General features: G+C 38.2%; 1 protein-coding gene across 10 annotated transcripts in view; it reads right to left on the bottom strand.

Annotated features, from left to right (window-relative positions):
* The window catches only part of NSD3 (nuclear receptor binding SET domain protein 3), a 112,689-nt gene that overhangs the window by 38,993 nt on the left and 58,399 nt on the right, over positions 1–15,297 (bottom strand). For 8 of the 10 annotated variants that reach the window (XM_012475948.2, XM_012475947.3, XM_012475946.2 and 5 more), the window contains exons 7-12: positions 15,139–15,265; positions 8,509–8,609; positions 6,340–6,385; positions 3,355–3,485; positions 2,851–2,979; positions 2,094–2,220 (exon numbers count right to left, since the gene is read on the bottom strand). In XM_012475948.2, coding sequence (XP_012331371.2) covers positions 2,094–2,220; positions 2,851–2,979; positions 3,355–3,485; positions 6,340–6,385; positions 8,509–8,609; positions 15,139–15,265 — 661 coding nt within the window. Of the gene's footprint in view, positions 1–2,093; positions 2,221–2,850; positions 2,980–3,354; positions 3,486–3,878; positions 5,478–6,339; positions 6,386–8,508; positions 8,610–15,138; positions 15,266–15,297 lie in introns of those variants that run through there. The other 2 variants (XM_012475954.2, XM_064368667.1) reach the window with 1 other exon arrangement.

The raw sequence follows: 15,297 nt of genomic DNA, 5'->3' as shown, positions 1-15,297 counted from the left end.
AACTCTCTCTTGCTCCTGCTTTTGCCATTTGAAGTGCCTGCTCCCACTTTGCCTTCTGCCATGATTGTAAGTTTCCTGAGACCTCCCCAGAAGCCGAGCAGAGGCTGGCACTATCCTTCCTATACAGCCTGCAGAACTGGAACAATTTAAACCTCTTTTCTTTATAAATTACCCAGTCTCAGGTATTTCTTTATAGCAATACAAGAACTGCCTAATGCTTGAATGCTTAAAGGGGCCAGGCAGGATACATAAGTGACTGGAATGACAGAGTTTTAGAAAAAGGAATAATGGGGAATGTGAGGAGCCAGGATTACATGCTCTATCCATGTTCAAAAATGAAAATGCATTCTGAAGGCCAAACAAAATGGTGTGCAGATAATACAACCCACGGGCTGCCTGTTGGCAAACTGTTTACAAGTTTTACTGCAGAGTCTCAATGTGATAAATAAAATATTTCATAAGGGACAAATTTTAAGTTATATATTCTAAACAGCTTCTATAGCTTAGCTTGTGTATGTGTGTGGTGTGTGTATTTGTGTGTGTATATGTATGTGAATGAGTGTATATTAGGATATATGACATATGACTTGCGATGTCCATCCTACTCACTAGAGCAATAGAAGACCACGGGGTAAAGAAAAAAAAAATCTGGAGTCAAGCTGCTGCGTTTAAATCCCAGAGTCATCATGGGCTACCTTTGTGACTCTGGGCAAAGTACTAAACTCTCTAATCCTCAGTTTCTCCTTCTGTATAATGGAAATCATAATGGTACCTATCTCATCATGGATCAAATGAAATAGCAGGAGAAAATGCTTAATACTCGTAGCACCTGGTATTTAATAAGTCAGTGTTCAGTAAAAAAATAAAATAAAGATTTTAGGAGGCATACAATCAAATAAGAAAAGATAAAGTAAACATCAGTAAGAATCCAAATAAAATCCTTTTCGAGTAGAAAAATTATTATAGAGTTAAAGGTAAGAAAAATAATAAAGAGTCGGCCGGGCGCAGTGGCTCACTCCTATAATCCCAGCACTTTGGGAGGCCGAGGCGGGTGGATCATGAGGTCAAGAGATCGAGACCATCCTGGTCAACATGGTGAAACCCTCTCTCTACTAAAAATACAAAAAAAATTAGCTGGGCATGGTGGCGCACGCCTGTAGTCCCAGCTACTCGGGAGGCTGAGGCAGGAGAATTGCTTGAACCCAAGAGACAGAGGTTGCGGTGAGCTGAGATCGCACCATTGCACTCCAGCCTGGGTAACAAGAGTGAAACTCCGTCTCAAAAAAAAAAAAAAAAAAAGGAAAAGAAAAATAATAAAGAGTCACATCCAAACAAAAGGGAAAGGAGTAGAAAAACAATAAAGAGTCAAGGTAAGATCAGTATATCATATATATTTGCTACCCAATCAGCTTAGTTCCTTATAGATAAAACAAAGCAAAGCAAAACAAAAAAAATGTGAATGGTTCCTAGAAGCACCACCATGTCATCCCAGTTATTTTTTATTTGCCATGTTGTTATGGGTTTAACAACTACTACTTGCTTTTCATATTAACCAGAATTATGGTTACAGAGAGAAGAAATACAAAGTAGCATATTTATTTCTCTACAAATTACTTTGGTAGGTGGTAGTCTATGCATAGTGAGATAAGAAATACATGGTGAATCTCAAGTTTAAAAAATGATTTCTAGTAGCTCCAAATTTCAACTAAAAATATAGTCACTGTAGTTATGCAATGATACTTGTGTTACAGTCTATTGAAGTTAAAGAACTTTAAACCAATTTATTTAGCCCCCAAAATCTCAAATCCATCTGAAAAATAACTCAATTAACATACTCTGTATAACTCTTTAGATAAAACACAAATTGATCTTGGTAATTTGACAGATTTTATGGCAGAAGGCACCAGTAGGAGGACATTTAACTATTCTTTTAATCTTGAAGCTGAATCTTAATTTGTTGAAAGACCTATGGGAAGAGGGGAGGAGGGCTAATAAAAGTGATGAGAACAAAATGTCCCAGGAGAGGTTGCCAGTGCATATTCCTGGCACAATCCCATTCATCTTTTCATGACTATCGAAGTAAGTCATCTTACCGGTTTTACATTCCATGCAGATGAACCTGCTATCAGGGAGTGATGTCAGTCCCAGGCACTCCAGGTGAAAGTGTCTGCAGCACTCTCCCTCACAAGCAATCAGAGAGTCGCCAGAGCTTTCACAAATCTGTAATATGGCAAAAAGCAGTGGTTCAAACTTTTGGCAAACATCAGAACCACATGGCGGGGGGGGGGCTTGTTACAACACAAATTACTGGGTCCCTCACCCACGGATTGTGATTCAGTAGTTCTGGTGGGGGCCCCTGTATCCAGAAGATGCTGATGTTGTTTGTCTTTGGCCTTCACTTTGAGAACCAGAGAACTAGACAATTACAGTATTTCCAGATCCAATAAGGTATAAAGTTTAAAGTCATACTTGATCTTTTATGATTCCTTCTTTGGGATCTGCATATGTAACTTTTCTTCACAGGGCAAAGCAGTATTTTTCAAAAACGGTAAAAATACAGTGAGAAAGTTATTACTTTAAAATTTTGAATTTAAGAAAGTTTTTCCAATCAGTCATCTGCCATTTACTTCCAATTAATAATAATATATTACACTAGAGATTGGCATGTGGGTAAGTACTCCAACTCAGAAAGGGAAAAAAAGAACCAGAAAGAGAGGTTTTAGATCCGTAGCTTTAAAGTAATATCACAATAATTTAGAAACATATTACCCTCTTCAACAGGAGTTAAGTCTATTATTGGCAGAATATAATAGCAATTGTTTCAAGCCATCGCACCAGTTACCTGCCTACCTGACATATAGTGTCCTTCTTACTCATTCCAGTGCCTCTTCTTGACAAACTTGAATCCATGGACTGCACATCAGAAATGTCTGCATCTGCAGTAGCCGAAGGGCTATCTACTTGCTTTCCAAAGCCTACCTACATAGAAAACATAGTATTTTTAAGAAAAACAGAACAAAACGTCCCCCAAAGTTAGATGCTATGAAAATCCTAGTAAGACTTGCTCAAACATTAGATCTTGACACAACAACCTCTTTTTTCCTTCCTTTCCAAAATCCACAGATATCATAGGTCTGCTGTTTTGGGAAAAATTGTAGTTAAAATGACAAACAAACTATAGTTTTGTTATATAACATGAGTGCAAAAAAATTAAGATGCTTGTAAGTTACAAAATAACCAAAGTGATTTTTTTCTATGAGTATTTAAAAAATTTTCCCGATTTCCCCAAATAAATTAGGAAAAAGCATTATGTTCAAGAAAGAGCACTTCGTCCAGACCCTTGCACATATTTACCTGCAGGTCACTCAGTCCTCTAGAATCGGAGTCAGATGTGTCTCTGTATGCTGAACTAGTCATTTCTACGTCAGTTGAGGCGCGACTCCTTTTCTTTAGAGGTTTACAGGAATCTGAAATCTCGCTGGCACCTTAATACAACACACTGAAATTAATCCTAAAATAGTATGTAAGGTTTAATTTTTTTGTGTGTGGGAGAATACTTTCTTTTCCCAAACTCATCTTTAGTGTGGAAAAAGCACAGCTCTCTTTATTAACAATGAAATAATGAGTCAAAATTTCAGAACTCTGACCTTCCTGGTAGTGATTGATTTAATTTACAACCACTCTATCAAAACATTTAATTCAGTTCTCCTCCTCTAAAGCTATTTTCAGTCAACAGAGCCCACGTTCCAACCTAAAAATCAATTCTATCAAAATTGCAGGATAGCTGATGGATCTGGAGCAATTCAAAGAACCATTCAATTTGGAGGGGGAAGACATAAAACCCAACATACTGTGTAGCTTACAAATATGGTCGCAGAGACATCTCCATCTTGTTTTTATTAGGGATGTGACAAATCTTTGATTTGTATTCGATTCGTACACGGATAGTGCCATTTTCCCCCAAATTTTGCAATTCAGTTGATTACTGCCCCCCAATAAAATTTGGATGTTCATAATTGTTCATCTGAGACTTCCTTGGTGAAGTGGCATTTATTGTGACCATTAACAAGTGCTGCAGCACATCTACATATATCATGCCATTTAGGAGGCATACTGCTGAGGGCTGTAAATGGACAATCAGTGTTCAAGTGCAGCCAAATCACGTAGAGCTGGATGGGAGGCCTCTATGTGGAATTTGTGCGGGAAGAAATAAATAGGAAAAAAAAAGGCAGAGAATAGTGTGGAATTTTTTTTTAAAACTGTGTGTAATACAAATCCAGCCAAAACAATAGTGCAAAAAGTTACAAAGCAACAATCTCTTGGGCTAATGCAGTATAGGCTATACAGAAACAGCCACGATGAAATGTGCAGATCAGGCACGGTGAATACCAAGGAACCAAGGAGACGGTTAATATTTCAACCCATAGTTTGTGTTTTGGATTTTTTTTCCCCCAAAATTTCCATACAACAAACAGACATCTAGATCAGCCCAGCAAGCTATGATGGAAGTGTGCAGTCCAGAAGAGCCCATGGAGAAACAAGTCTCCTGAGGCCATGAAGATCCGCAACAGGCTGAGTGAGAGTAGCACTTGGAACATAGCCACGTTCTGAGGTGGAGGAGGTGGGCCTCGTTAGACTGCTCAGATTACTGGAACCTCGTTATCACATCCCATTCTACAAGTTTTTCACTGAATGTTTCCTGACATCTATAAATGAGGGTGCCTGCCCATGTTAATGCTGATTAAAAAACACAAGTACACAAATCTATCTCCTTCATTGCTGGTGTATGGACCCAGAACACCACCACAAAATATTTCCTTGGCCTAAAAGATCACTGGATTAACAAGGAGTTTTAACAGAGGAACAGGAGTGCTGTACTGAGAGGCTTTCGAAGGGAAACACAGGTACCGCCATTTCCGATGAGTTTCTGAAAATGCTAGAAAAATGACAGACTGCCAAAGACAACTGTCATGCTGTTCTCCATGATAACGGCACTAATATTAAAAAAAATAATAACTTTTAATGATTGTAATGTATACAGTTTGGGCTGTTTGGCAAAACCCTGCAGATGTGCATTAATGATGCTTTATTTAAAAACAAAAAAACAAAAACAGTCCATGTTGAAATTGATCAGTGTAAGTTAAATGGTGGTTTTTAGGCTGGACCCATGATTTAAGCTGTACCCATCCAGCTCAAACCGAAAAAAAAAATCATTTGAATGTTAAAGCAATTGTTCAGAGTCTTGAAGAAGAAACCAGGCAGGAAAATGCCAATAATGATGATTGGCAAAATCAAAATCGAAAACAAAAGAAACTGTTTATCGAGCCGCCGACAAAGAAATCTTGCATGGAGACTACAAGTCTGGAGTTTCTGGGATGAAATTGTACAGGAATCTCAGTCCACAGTTTCCTCAATCGCTGCGGAGACGGAGCTGTCACTGAATCTGACAGAGCCCTGCACTCCCCGGTCCGCCGACCCTGTGGAATGGTGGAAACACAACGCAATCAGGCCTCCTAATCTCGCAGCGATCGCGATGTCTTTTCTTGGAGCTCCGCCAAGCAGTGTTCCCTCCGAGAGGCTGTTCAGTTCTGCTGAGGATCTCCACGGAGACCATCGCTGCAGACTTCTCCCCGAGAATGCAGAGAGGCTGTTGTTTTATTTTATTTTATTTTTAAATAATGCAATTTGCCCAGAGTAAACTACAGGTATTAAATACAGTTTGATCTCACCAAAAACGCACGAATCATGCTATGGAGTTTGTACTGTAGTCAAATTGCACACAGAAAATACAGATATAAGTTTAAGCTTCTTAAAACTTTGTGCATATCTCAAATAGATTCGCATAAGGTCATCTAATAGTGGCCATAAATATGCTATGAATCATTTCAATTTACAAAAAGATTTTACAGCACTGTAAAAATAAATGTGGCAAGATTTTTTCAATCAGGTTGTCTTGTCTGATTTGTCCATGTTTGACAAACATGAATAGCTACTATTCGGTATTCAGTCGAATACCAAAAAAAGTGGATTCGTCACATCCCTAGTTTATAAGCCAGTGAAACCCCAGAATCTTATGGAGAAAAGCTGGAAACAGTATCAAGTCTACGTGGTGTTCTCCAATTTACCAAAACAAGTAAAACTTTCCCTTGGAGGTACAGAATAAGATCAACTCTAAAAGTCACACACACACACACAAACACCAGGGAATACTGCAATTTCACACTGAAGAGCAACAATGATTTACAGAGACAGACAAAAATACATGAAGTACAAATAAGTAATTCTTAAAAATTGGTTTTAATCAAGGAAATGCAAAGCAACATTATAATATTAACTCACCTTTCTGTAATCCAGTCTTCACTGTAGCCTGAGGAACTGTTTCAACCTGTTTGGACAGAAAAACACAGCATTAACAGGGAATTTTTTTCCCTTTTAATTATTAACAGAGGGAAAAGATACTTTCATCAATCTAAGTAATGATGAGTGATTAATGTATCTGAAATCTGAACTCAGTCCCATCTTCTGGGTAAAGTTCTCTGTCTCAAAATCAGGGTTTAAATCCTAGCTGCCTGTACTGAATACCAAGTGACAACACACAGCCACATGCTCTCTAGCAAAGACTTTTCCCACCATTCCCTTGGTATATGAAGAGAACAAGAACACTTTCCTCAGTGTCTGGAAGGCAGGAGAGGGGTTGTTTCTACAACCAGCCCCAATGTTGCTATAAACCCCTCCCGCCCCAAAGACGTTAGGATAAATTTTTACTTACTATGATACTCAGGTTAATGTAACTCACGCCACTTTAAGACCCTTCCGCGCCTGCACTCACAGCTAAGTTGCTGGGAATCAGGACCCTCTCTGTAGAGAGTGCTACAGGGCTCCATACAGCTGGAAGCTCAATACTTTTGCTGCTAGTACAAACTTAAGAAAATAAGTTTGTGATATTGCAAAAGCACTTTCTTGAGTGTCTTATGAACAGTGTCTTGATCCTACATCAGGAGAGCGAGATCAGAAGTTATTCTGCCAATGTATATGTAAAACACGTGGTAATTTGAGGATTGAACCATTGGAATTAGAGAAAGGATGCTGTTTGGAGGAGTTCCTGTTTAAGCTATGAATTGAATTTCATGTTTCTTTAAGATGTGGTGAAATATGAATGTTGAAACACATTGTGTAAATATTTAAGGATTGTTCTAAGCTTTTTAAAAAAAATTTTTATTTTTTTTTACAACAGGTAAAAAAACATACAACAGAAATGCTTTTATAAGATACAATTAGTAATACAAATATAAAATCTTCTAAACAATCACTGGCATTGTCCTATTTCTAACTATAACACAGTGGCATTAACAATTTGTCCTGCTTTTTGTACTCATTCTGTGTATTAGTTTTAACCTAACTGGTCACAGACTGAATTTGGGAACCAGCTGGCAAAATCACAACTTTATTTTGGTAATGAATACTATAGATCTTCAAGAGCTTAGAAAGATTTTTTGGAATATAATTTCCTAAGTATGAAATATGAAAGTTAATATGATAAATGAATGACAAATTAGTATACTATTTAAGTTTTAGTTAAATATTCTGGAAAAACTGTTTCACTTGCTTGGTGATACCACAGAGCACCTACAAGGTTAGCTTTTAAATTTGGAAGTTTAAAATGATGAAGGACATATTTTAAATAGAAAAGCCCACACTCTTCCATATTAAATGGTTTAAAAAATATAAAACTTATTGAAACTAATTTTATTCAAAATTTGTTTTCTTCACTAGCAGGTGTTTAGGCTGTAAGAATGGATACTCTTTCACTAAAAAAAAATTTTTAAAATCTGATTGTGAGTTTAATTTAAAAAAGAATGGTTTCTAAAATTTTCTTTGAAAAGGTCATTTAAATGTATCTTACTATATTGATTACACTGGTTTAATATACTTCAATCAAAATGCAACCCCCCTCGCCTTTTTTTAACTAAATATTATTTATCTGACAACCTGATACCAGGTGAATATTCCACTGGGAAAATAACATTCCAAAAAATCTGCGACATAAACAGAAAAACCAGATCATCCATGATTATCTGCTTCTTAAATATAAGAATATAAATTGATTTGTTTAAAAAATAAAAAACAATACATATCAGCAGCTTAAACCAAAAATCAAAATTAAAAAAAAAAGGGGGAACTCAATGATGGTTCCAAATAAAAATTATAAAAACATGATATCATTTTGCTGACAACCGAAACTTCTAAATAAATGTGAAGGATTTTTTAAGAGTCTTGCACCATTGGCTTCCCATCTCCTGAAGCCTGTTTTCTGTGAAAATGCTTGAAGCAGAATCATAGGAATGGCTGTATTAAAATTGAGCACTGGAACCCACCAGGACAGAAGTGTAAGATAGTCCAGAAAGGAAACCCAGTGTGGGGGAAAGTTTCTCTTTCTTTTAAGATAGGAATGTAAGCCACAACATTTACAAATACAATGTTTTAACTCTCTACATGTAGGAAGCCAACCTGCTCCTTTTTGATCTTCTTCTTTGGCACAACCTCAGTGGATTTCTCTGATTCAGAACGAGTTCTAATTGATCTTCTCTGTTGCTTCTTTTCTACTGAGCCTAAGAAATGATTTAAACACACAAACAAAAACTCATTTAAGGATATCTTGACATCTATGTAATTAAGATACGACCAAATTCCTTGCTTTTCTTAGCCATACTTTTGGAATTTTAATTAAAATCATTAAAAGCTGCTAAATACTCAGGAGCATAAAAATTATTTAACAGAACAAATTGTAAAGGCTGATGAGCTCAGACTGGGATTCACAAAGGTTCTTAAATTATACAAATAAACAGGGATTGGTTTTTTAAAAATTAAGTCAAACTAAAACAGCAGAGATATAGTTTAGTTTTAAAGGCACATAAACCTCTTTAGGTAAATATAATTGAGGGAATGAAGGGACTGAAGGAATGCATAAAAATATCTTTATTACCCACTTGATGTTAGGAATTACTGGTTCAAAAATTCAATCATTTTGCATTTTAACAAATGAGTTTAATTCTATATGTAAAATAGTTAACAAGGCTTGTTGCACCTATATAAATTTTGCGATTGTTATTAACAACAAAAGCCGGAAAATGTGGACCTAATCATTAATTTGACTATCCAGGGATGTTATACTTTGGAAATAATTAGTTGTGGAAAACAAGTTGAAACAAATTATCAGGCTTTTTCATGTTAAATGGTAAAACAAACTATTAAGATTTTTAAAGAATACAATTCTTTAAAAGCAAATTGAAGAAAACTCACATGGACCCCATTTTTGGAAAGGATAAAACTGAAATTGAAGAACACAACTTGAAAGAAACTAAGGAATGATTTCATTCCGTGAGCCTGAGGAGGAATGATAGCTGCAGTGCAGTTGTTCTCCGTGTTTTCAGTGCTTGGACACCTACATGTTCCTTCCTAAATCATAATCACCTCTCACTTGCCATAGGAAGAAGCCACTAAGACCTATAAAATCAGACAGAAGCTATATCTATAAAGCCTTTCATATAACCTTTATATTTTCTGGTTTCATTGCTCTTGGCTATGTATAAATGACTTCCCCTCACTTTAGTTCAAATCCAAAATGAAGGATCCCACTACTTTGTTTTGTTTTTAGGGAAGGAGTGGGTAGTCTGATGATAATATATTGTTTTGGAGCTGTGGTTAATCGATTTATAGTAATCACAAATAAAAGTATTGGCTCTTTATTTATTTATTTATTTTGAGACGGAGTTTCACTCTTTTGCCTAGGCTGGAGTGCAGTGGCGCAATCTCAGCTTACTGCAACCTCTGCCTCCTGGGTTCAAGTGATTCTCATGCCTCAGCCTCCCGAGTAGCCGGGACTACAGGTTCAAGTGATTTTCATGCCTCAGCCTCCCAAGTAGCTAGGACTACAAGTGCATATCACCATGCCCTGCTAATTTTTTGTAATTTTCGTAGAGATGGGGTTTCACTGTGTTAGCCAAGCTGGTCTTGATCTCCTGACCTCGTGATCTGCCTGCCTTGGCCTCCCAAAGTGCTGGGATTACAGACGTGAGCCACCACGCCTGGCCTGCTCCTTTTTTTACTGTCTTCGCCTTACACTGACGAAAATGTTTCCTAAGACAACAGATTGCTACCCTCCCAGACAGATCTGAGAATCCCAGGGATCTATACTTTAGTATAAGTGTCAATATTCAAGTTCTACTCTAGAGAGGGCAAAAATGAAAATGGAATTGCTTAAAAACAAACAAAAAAATCTTTAGTTGTGTTGAGGGTAATATAATCACACCATGAAGAACAGATAAGATTTGAATTTACTGTCTTACAGAGGATAAAGCAACATGATTTCTTAAAATTATTCTCAAAATTACCCAAAGAACACATACATTTAAAACCATTGAAGAGTATTACGTTCATGTTCTAAGAAGGAGGAGGTTAGCATTTCTGGGTTTGGAAAATAGCTTTGAAAACTAGTGTGAATACAAGTACAATTCTTCAAATGACAAAAATGTGACAGTGCCACACATTTTATGTATCCCTGAAATTTACTAAGAAAAGGCTCAAGAATTTCCCCAGCTGAGATGATGCAATTGGTTTCTCAAGGATGAACAAGTCTATATTCTGACTTTTCAACTACTGAAGTTATTTTCACCAAAAGCAAAATGGTTATTTAAAAAGACAAAGTATGCTTATCAACCACAGCTGGTAACGAAACTTCAACCAAGATCAAAGCTTTAGAGCATCAGTCCCTTAATTAAGTTTTCTTTTCTTTTTTTCTTTCTTGAGACGAAGTCTCGCCCTGTCGCCCAGGCTGGAGTGCAATGGCGCCATCTTGGCTCACTGCAATCTCTGCCTCCCGGGTTCAAGCGATTCTCCTGCCTCAGCCTCCCAAGTAGCTGGGATTACAGGCAGGCACCACCATCCTCGGCTAATTTTTTTTTGTGTACCTTTGTAGAGACAGGGTTTCACCATGTTGGCTAGGCTGGCCTCAAACTCCTGACCTCATGAACTGCCCACCTTCACCTCCCAAAGGTGTTGGGATTAAAGGCTTAAGCCACCACACCTGGCCCTAAATTAAGTTTTCAATCTTAATTTACAACCTAAATTCTATGCGGCTGCCTAAGCAAAAAACAATACTGCCTTTTTCTGGATATAAAGAAGTATAACCTTCCACTTAAATAAGAAAAAAAGGGAAAAATTCATAGCAGAATTTAAATCTTTTTTTTTTTTTTTGAGACGGAGTTTCACTCTTGTTACCCAGGCTGGAGTGCAATGGCGCGATCTCAGCTCACCGCAACCTCCGCCTCCTGGGTTCAGGCAATTCTCCTGCCTCAGCCTCCTGAGTAGCTGGGATTACAGGCACGCGCCACCATGCCCAGCTAATTTTTTGTATTAGTAGAGATGGGGTTTCACCATGTTGACCAGGATGGTCTCGATCTCTTGACCTCATGATCCACCCGCCTCGGCCTCCCAAAGTGCTGGGATTACAGGCTTGAGCCACCGCGCCCGGCCCAGAACTTAAATCTTAAAATGAAAAGACTACATAAAAAGAAAATGTTCAGGCTGGGCACAGAGACTCACGCCTATAATCCCAACACTTCAGGAGGGCAAGACGGGAGGATCGCTTGAGCCCAGGAATTCGAGACCAGCCTGGAGAACAAGGTGAGACCCCATCTCTATAAAAAACAAAAATAAAATAAATTAGCCAAGCATGGTGGCCAGCACCAATAGTCTCAGCTACTCCATGAGCCTGAGGCAGGAGGATTGCAGGAGCCCAGGAGTTTAAGGTTACAGTGAGCTATGATCACACCACTGCAATCCAACTTGGGTGCAAGACCCTGTCTCAAAAAACAAAACAAAAATAAAACAAAATTTCAGTAACTGAGAGGAAGAAGAAAAACAAGCTGCATCCAAAATAAAACCCTAATATTTGATTTAAGACCAGTCTAATACAGGAAGAATTTACTTTCTCCTTAGGAAAATGCTGATGTCAAATAAAGATCCTCCACTTAAATTCAGACAAATTACTAATCATTTAGTATAAAGAGGTAACAAAGCTGACGTACCTAATTATGGAAAATGGAGGTCAAAAGAGTCTTTTAATATTCAAAGAAAAGGAACATTCTCAATTATGACTAATGTGAAATCTTCTAAGTCCATCCACTCATTCCGTTGACATTGTAAGTTCATCTTTTTATAAAGTATTTTGAAATGATACAAGTTGCAAATGTAGTACTGGACTTTGCTATTCATGCCCTCCTTTAACTCAACTTTCCCAATTCCATACTGAAAAAGGCTGTTTAGGCCAGGTGTGGTGGCTCATACCTGTAATCCCAGTCACTTTAGGAGGCCGAGGCAGGCAGATCATGAGGTCAGGAGTTGGAGACCACCCTGGCCAATATGGTGAAACCCTGTCTCTACTAAAAATATAAAAATAGCTGGTTGTGGTGACATGCACCTGTAGTCCCAGCTATGTGGGAGGCTGAGGCAGGAGAATTACTTGAACCCAGGAGGCGGAGGTTGCCGTGAGCTGAGATCATGCCACTGCACTACAGCCTGGGCGACAGAGCAAGACTCCATCTCAAGAAAAAAAAAAGGCTGTTTAAAAATAAAATGCCCCATCCAACATGTATCCCATCTCCACTGGCATTACCTCTCCCTGTCCTGCAGCTCCCATTATTTTAAGAAAGCTAGCCCAAGTACTTTTGTGAACAGTGATTGTTTTTATTTTGCTATTATAATAATTCAAATCTTAAATATTTCCCTTACAAAAATATTCACCCTTTATGCCAGTCAGTCACAGGTTTGCCTGAGTTACTATTGATTCACGATTACTACTTCAGGTCTTAAGACTTTGATCCATCTAGAAAATTACTTGGTCACTGTGATACTGTGATATAAGAAATATGTATTTGATCTCTGCCCCTGGTTCCTGGCACAGAGCTCCTAATCCCTTGGAATTTCCTGGGTAAGGTGAGTGTTTTCTGTTCTAAAGAGGCAACTCTTGGTGAACTCCTAGGTCACAAGAAAGACCAAGCCATGATTAGATGCTTTAATCTCCGCCCCCCCATCATCCAAGAAGGGGAGAGGGGCTGAAGACTGAGTTAATAATTGATCATGCCTACATGATAAAGTCTTCATAAAAATCCCTGAGCTACAGAATTTGGAGAAACTCCAGGTTGCTAAACACATGAAGGTGCCTGTAGGGTGGCATGGCAAGAGAGGGCACGGAAGCTTCACAGGCCTTTCCATGTATCTTGCCCTGTGCATCTCTTCCAACTGACTCTTCATCTGTATCCTTTGCGATCCATAGCCTTTATCATGAACCAGTAATGTAAGGAAGGGCTTCTGAGTTCTGTGAGATGCTCTAGCAAATGACTAAACCAAGGAGGGGAGTTATGAGAACCTCCAATTTATAGCTGGTCAGTCAGAAGTTCTGGGGCCCCAGACTTGCAACTGGCATCTGAAGTGGGGGCAGTCTTATAGGGCTGAGCCGTTAAACTGAGGGATCAGACTCTAACACCAGGGAGACAGTGTGAGAATTGAATTGGATCATAGGACACCCAGCTGGTGATGGAGAACTGGTCAGTGTGGCGGTGGGGGGGGCGGGGAGGGGCGGGTAGCATATCTGGGTCAATAAGTATGTTCAGAAAACAGTTTATCTTTTTTTTTCTACTATACTCGATTCTTAAGATTAAAAAAAAAAAATTAAAGAACAAAATGAGGCCAGGTGCAGTGGCTCACGCCTGTAATCCCAACACTTTAGGAGGCCGAAGCAGGCAGATCACAAGGTCAGAAGTTCAAGACCAGCCTGGTCAATATGGTAAAATCACGACTCTACTAAAAATACAAAAATTAGCCGGGCATAGTGGCAGGCGACTGTAATCCCAGCTACTTGGGAGGCTGAGGCAGGATAATTACCTGAACCCAGGAGGCAGTGATTGCAGTGAGCCAAGACTGCACCACTGCACTCCAGCCTGAGTGACAGGGCGAGACTCTATCTCAAAAAAAAAAAAAAAAAAAAAAAAAAAGAAATGAAATGAAACAGACTCCCTTTTCCTAAACTAAGATTCCAAATGAACAAGCTAGTTAATACTTAACTCTTTTCTTGACAGCTATCTGAAGCAAGAAATATTACAGAAATACTACTGATATAATACTGTTATATAAACCAAACCCACCAGACATTTAATTAAAATTCTAAAATTCTTAGTCTCAAAAAAAAAAAAAAAAAATTATGTTGGTTGGGTGCAGTGGCTCATGGCTATAATCCCAGCACATTGGGAGGCTGAGGTGGGTGGATCACTTGAGCCCAGGAGTTCGAGACCAGCCTGGCCAACATGACAAAACCTCATCTCTACAAAAAATACAAAAACTTAGCCGGGTATGGTGGTATGTGCTTGCGGTCCCAGCTACCTGGGAGGCTAAGGTGGGAGGATCACCTGAGCCTGGGAGGTTGAGACTGCAGCGAGCCATGATCGTACCACTGTACTCCACTCTGTATGACAGAGTGAGACGCTGACTCAAAAAAAAAAAAAAAAAAGAGTTAAACATTCCAAAGGCACCATCTTACTGAATACAGTCATTTCTCCTTTAAGCAAGAATAATATGGCTTGATTTTCAATTCATGGTATCTGTTAATCAGAAAACAGGTTACATTAAGACAATTAGGCTCTAGGTCCCTCAGCTACTAGTATCTAGCACATCTAGGAATAATGACAAGAGCTCTGACATCTGCCAATTTGTTTCCAACAGAGGTAAAGGAGAAAATAGTACGTGTGTGTTAATAGAGTGGGAAAAGTAAAGCTGTTATTATGCAAAAAGAGATAATCAATGGTGTATTTACTCAGATATGTATAGATTTTTATAGGCATACACTTTTAATTATAGAATCCTCTTATTATTTTAATTCTTGTACAAAAAATAACTTGCTATGAATAAAGTTCTATAGCCCCTAGCCCATTCTTTCCTATTAAAATAACTGCTTTTATTATTTGGTTTTTAAATATAATTTACTTTTGATAACTGAGTTTCTTAGGAACACAGCTACCATACTATAGCAGAATAGAACAAAGACTTCTCAAAACTGACCTATATATACTCTTCACTCATACCAACCTGTAGAACCAGATGTTGCTTCAGGAGATGATACACTCTGCGTTGGCTTTTCATTTCTCTGGTTTGGTGTAGAAATTATAAGCCTGTCTTGCCCCCTGACACTTATTTCTGTTTTGTTACCAATTCCCTTTAAAATAAGGCAAAAGAAAAAACAACAAA

This window comes from Aotus nancymaae, unplaced genomic scaffold, assembly GCF_030222135.1.
Source record: "Aotus nancymaae isolate 86718 unplaced genomic scaffold, 86718_ANA_hifiasm-v0.15.2.pri h1tg000079l, whole genome shotgun sequence".
Taxonomy (NCBI): domain Eukaryota; kingdom Metazoa; phylum Chordata; class Mammalia; order Primates; family Aotidae; genus Aotus; species Aotus nancymaae.
The sequence above is the reverse complement of the archived record's forward strand: the minus strand, read 5'-3'. Positions and strand labels throughout refer to the sequence as shown.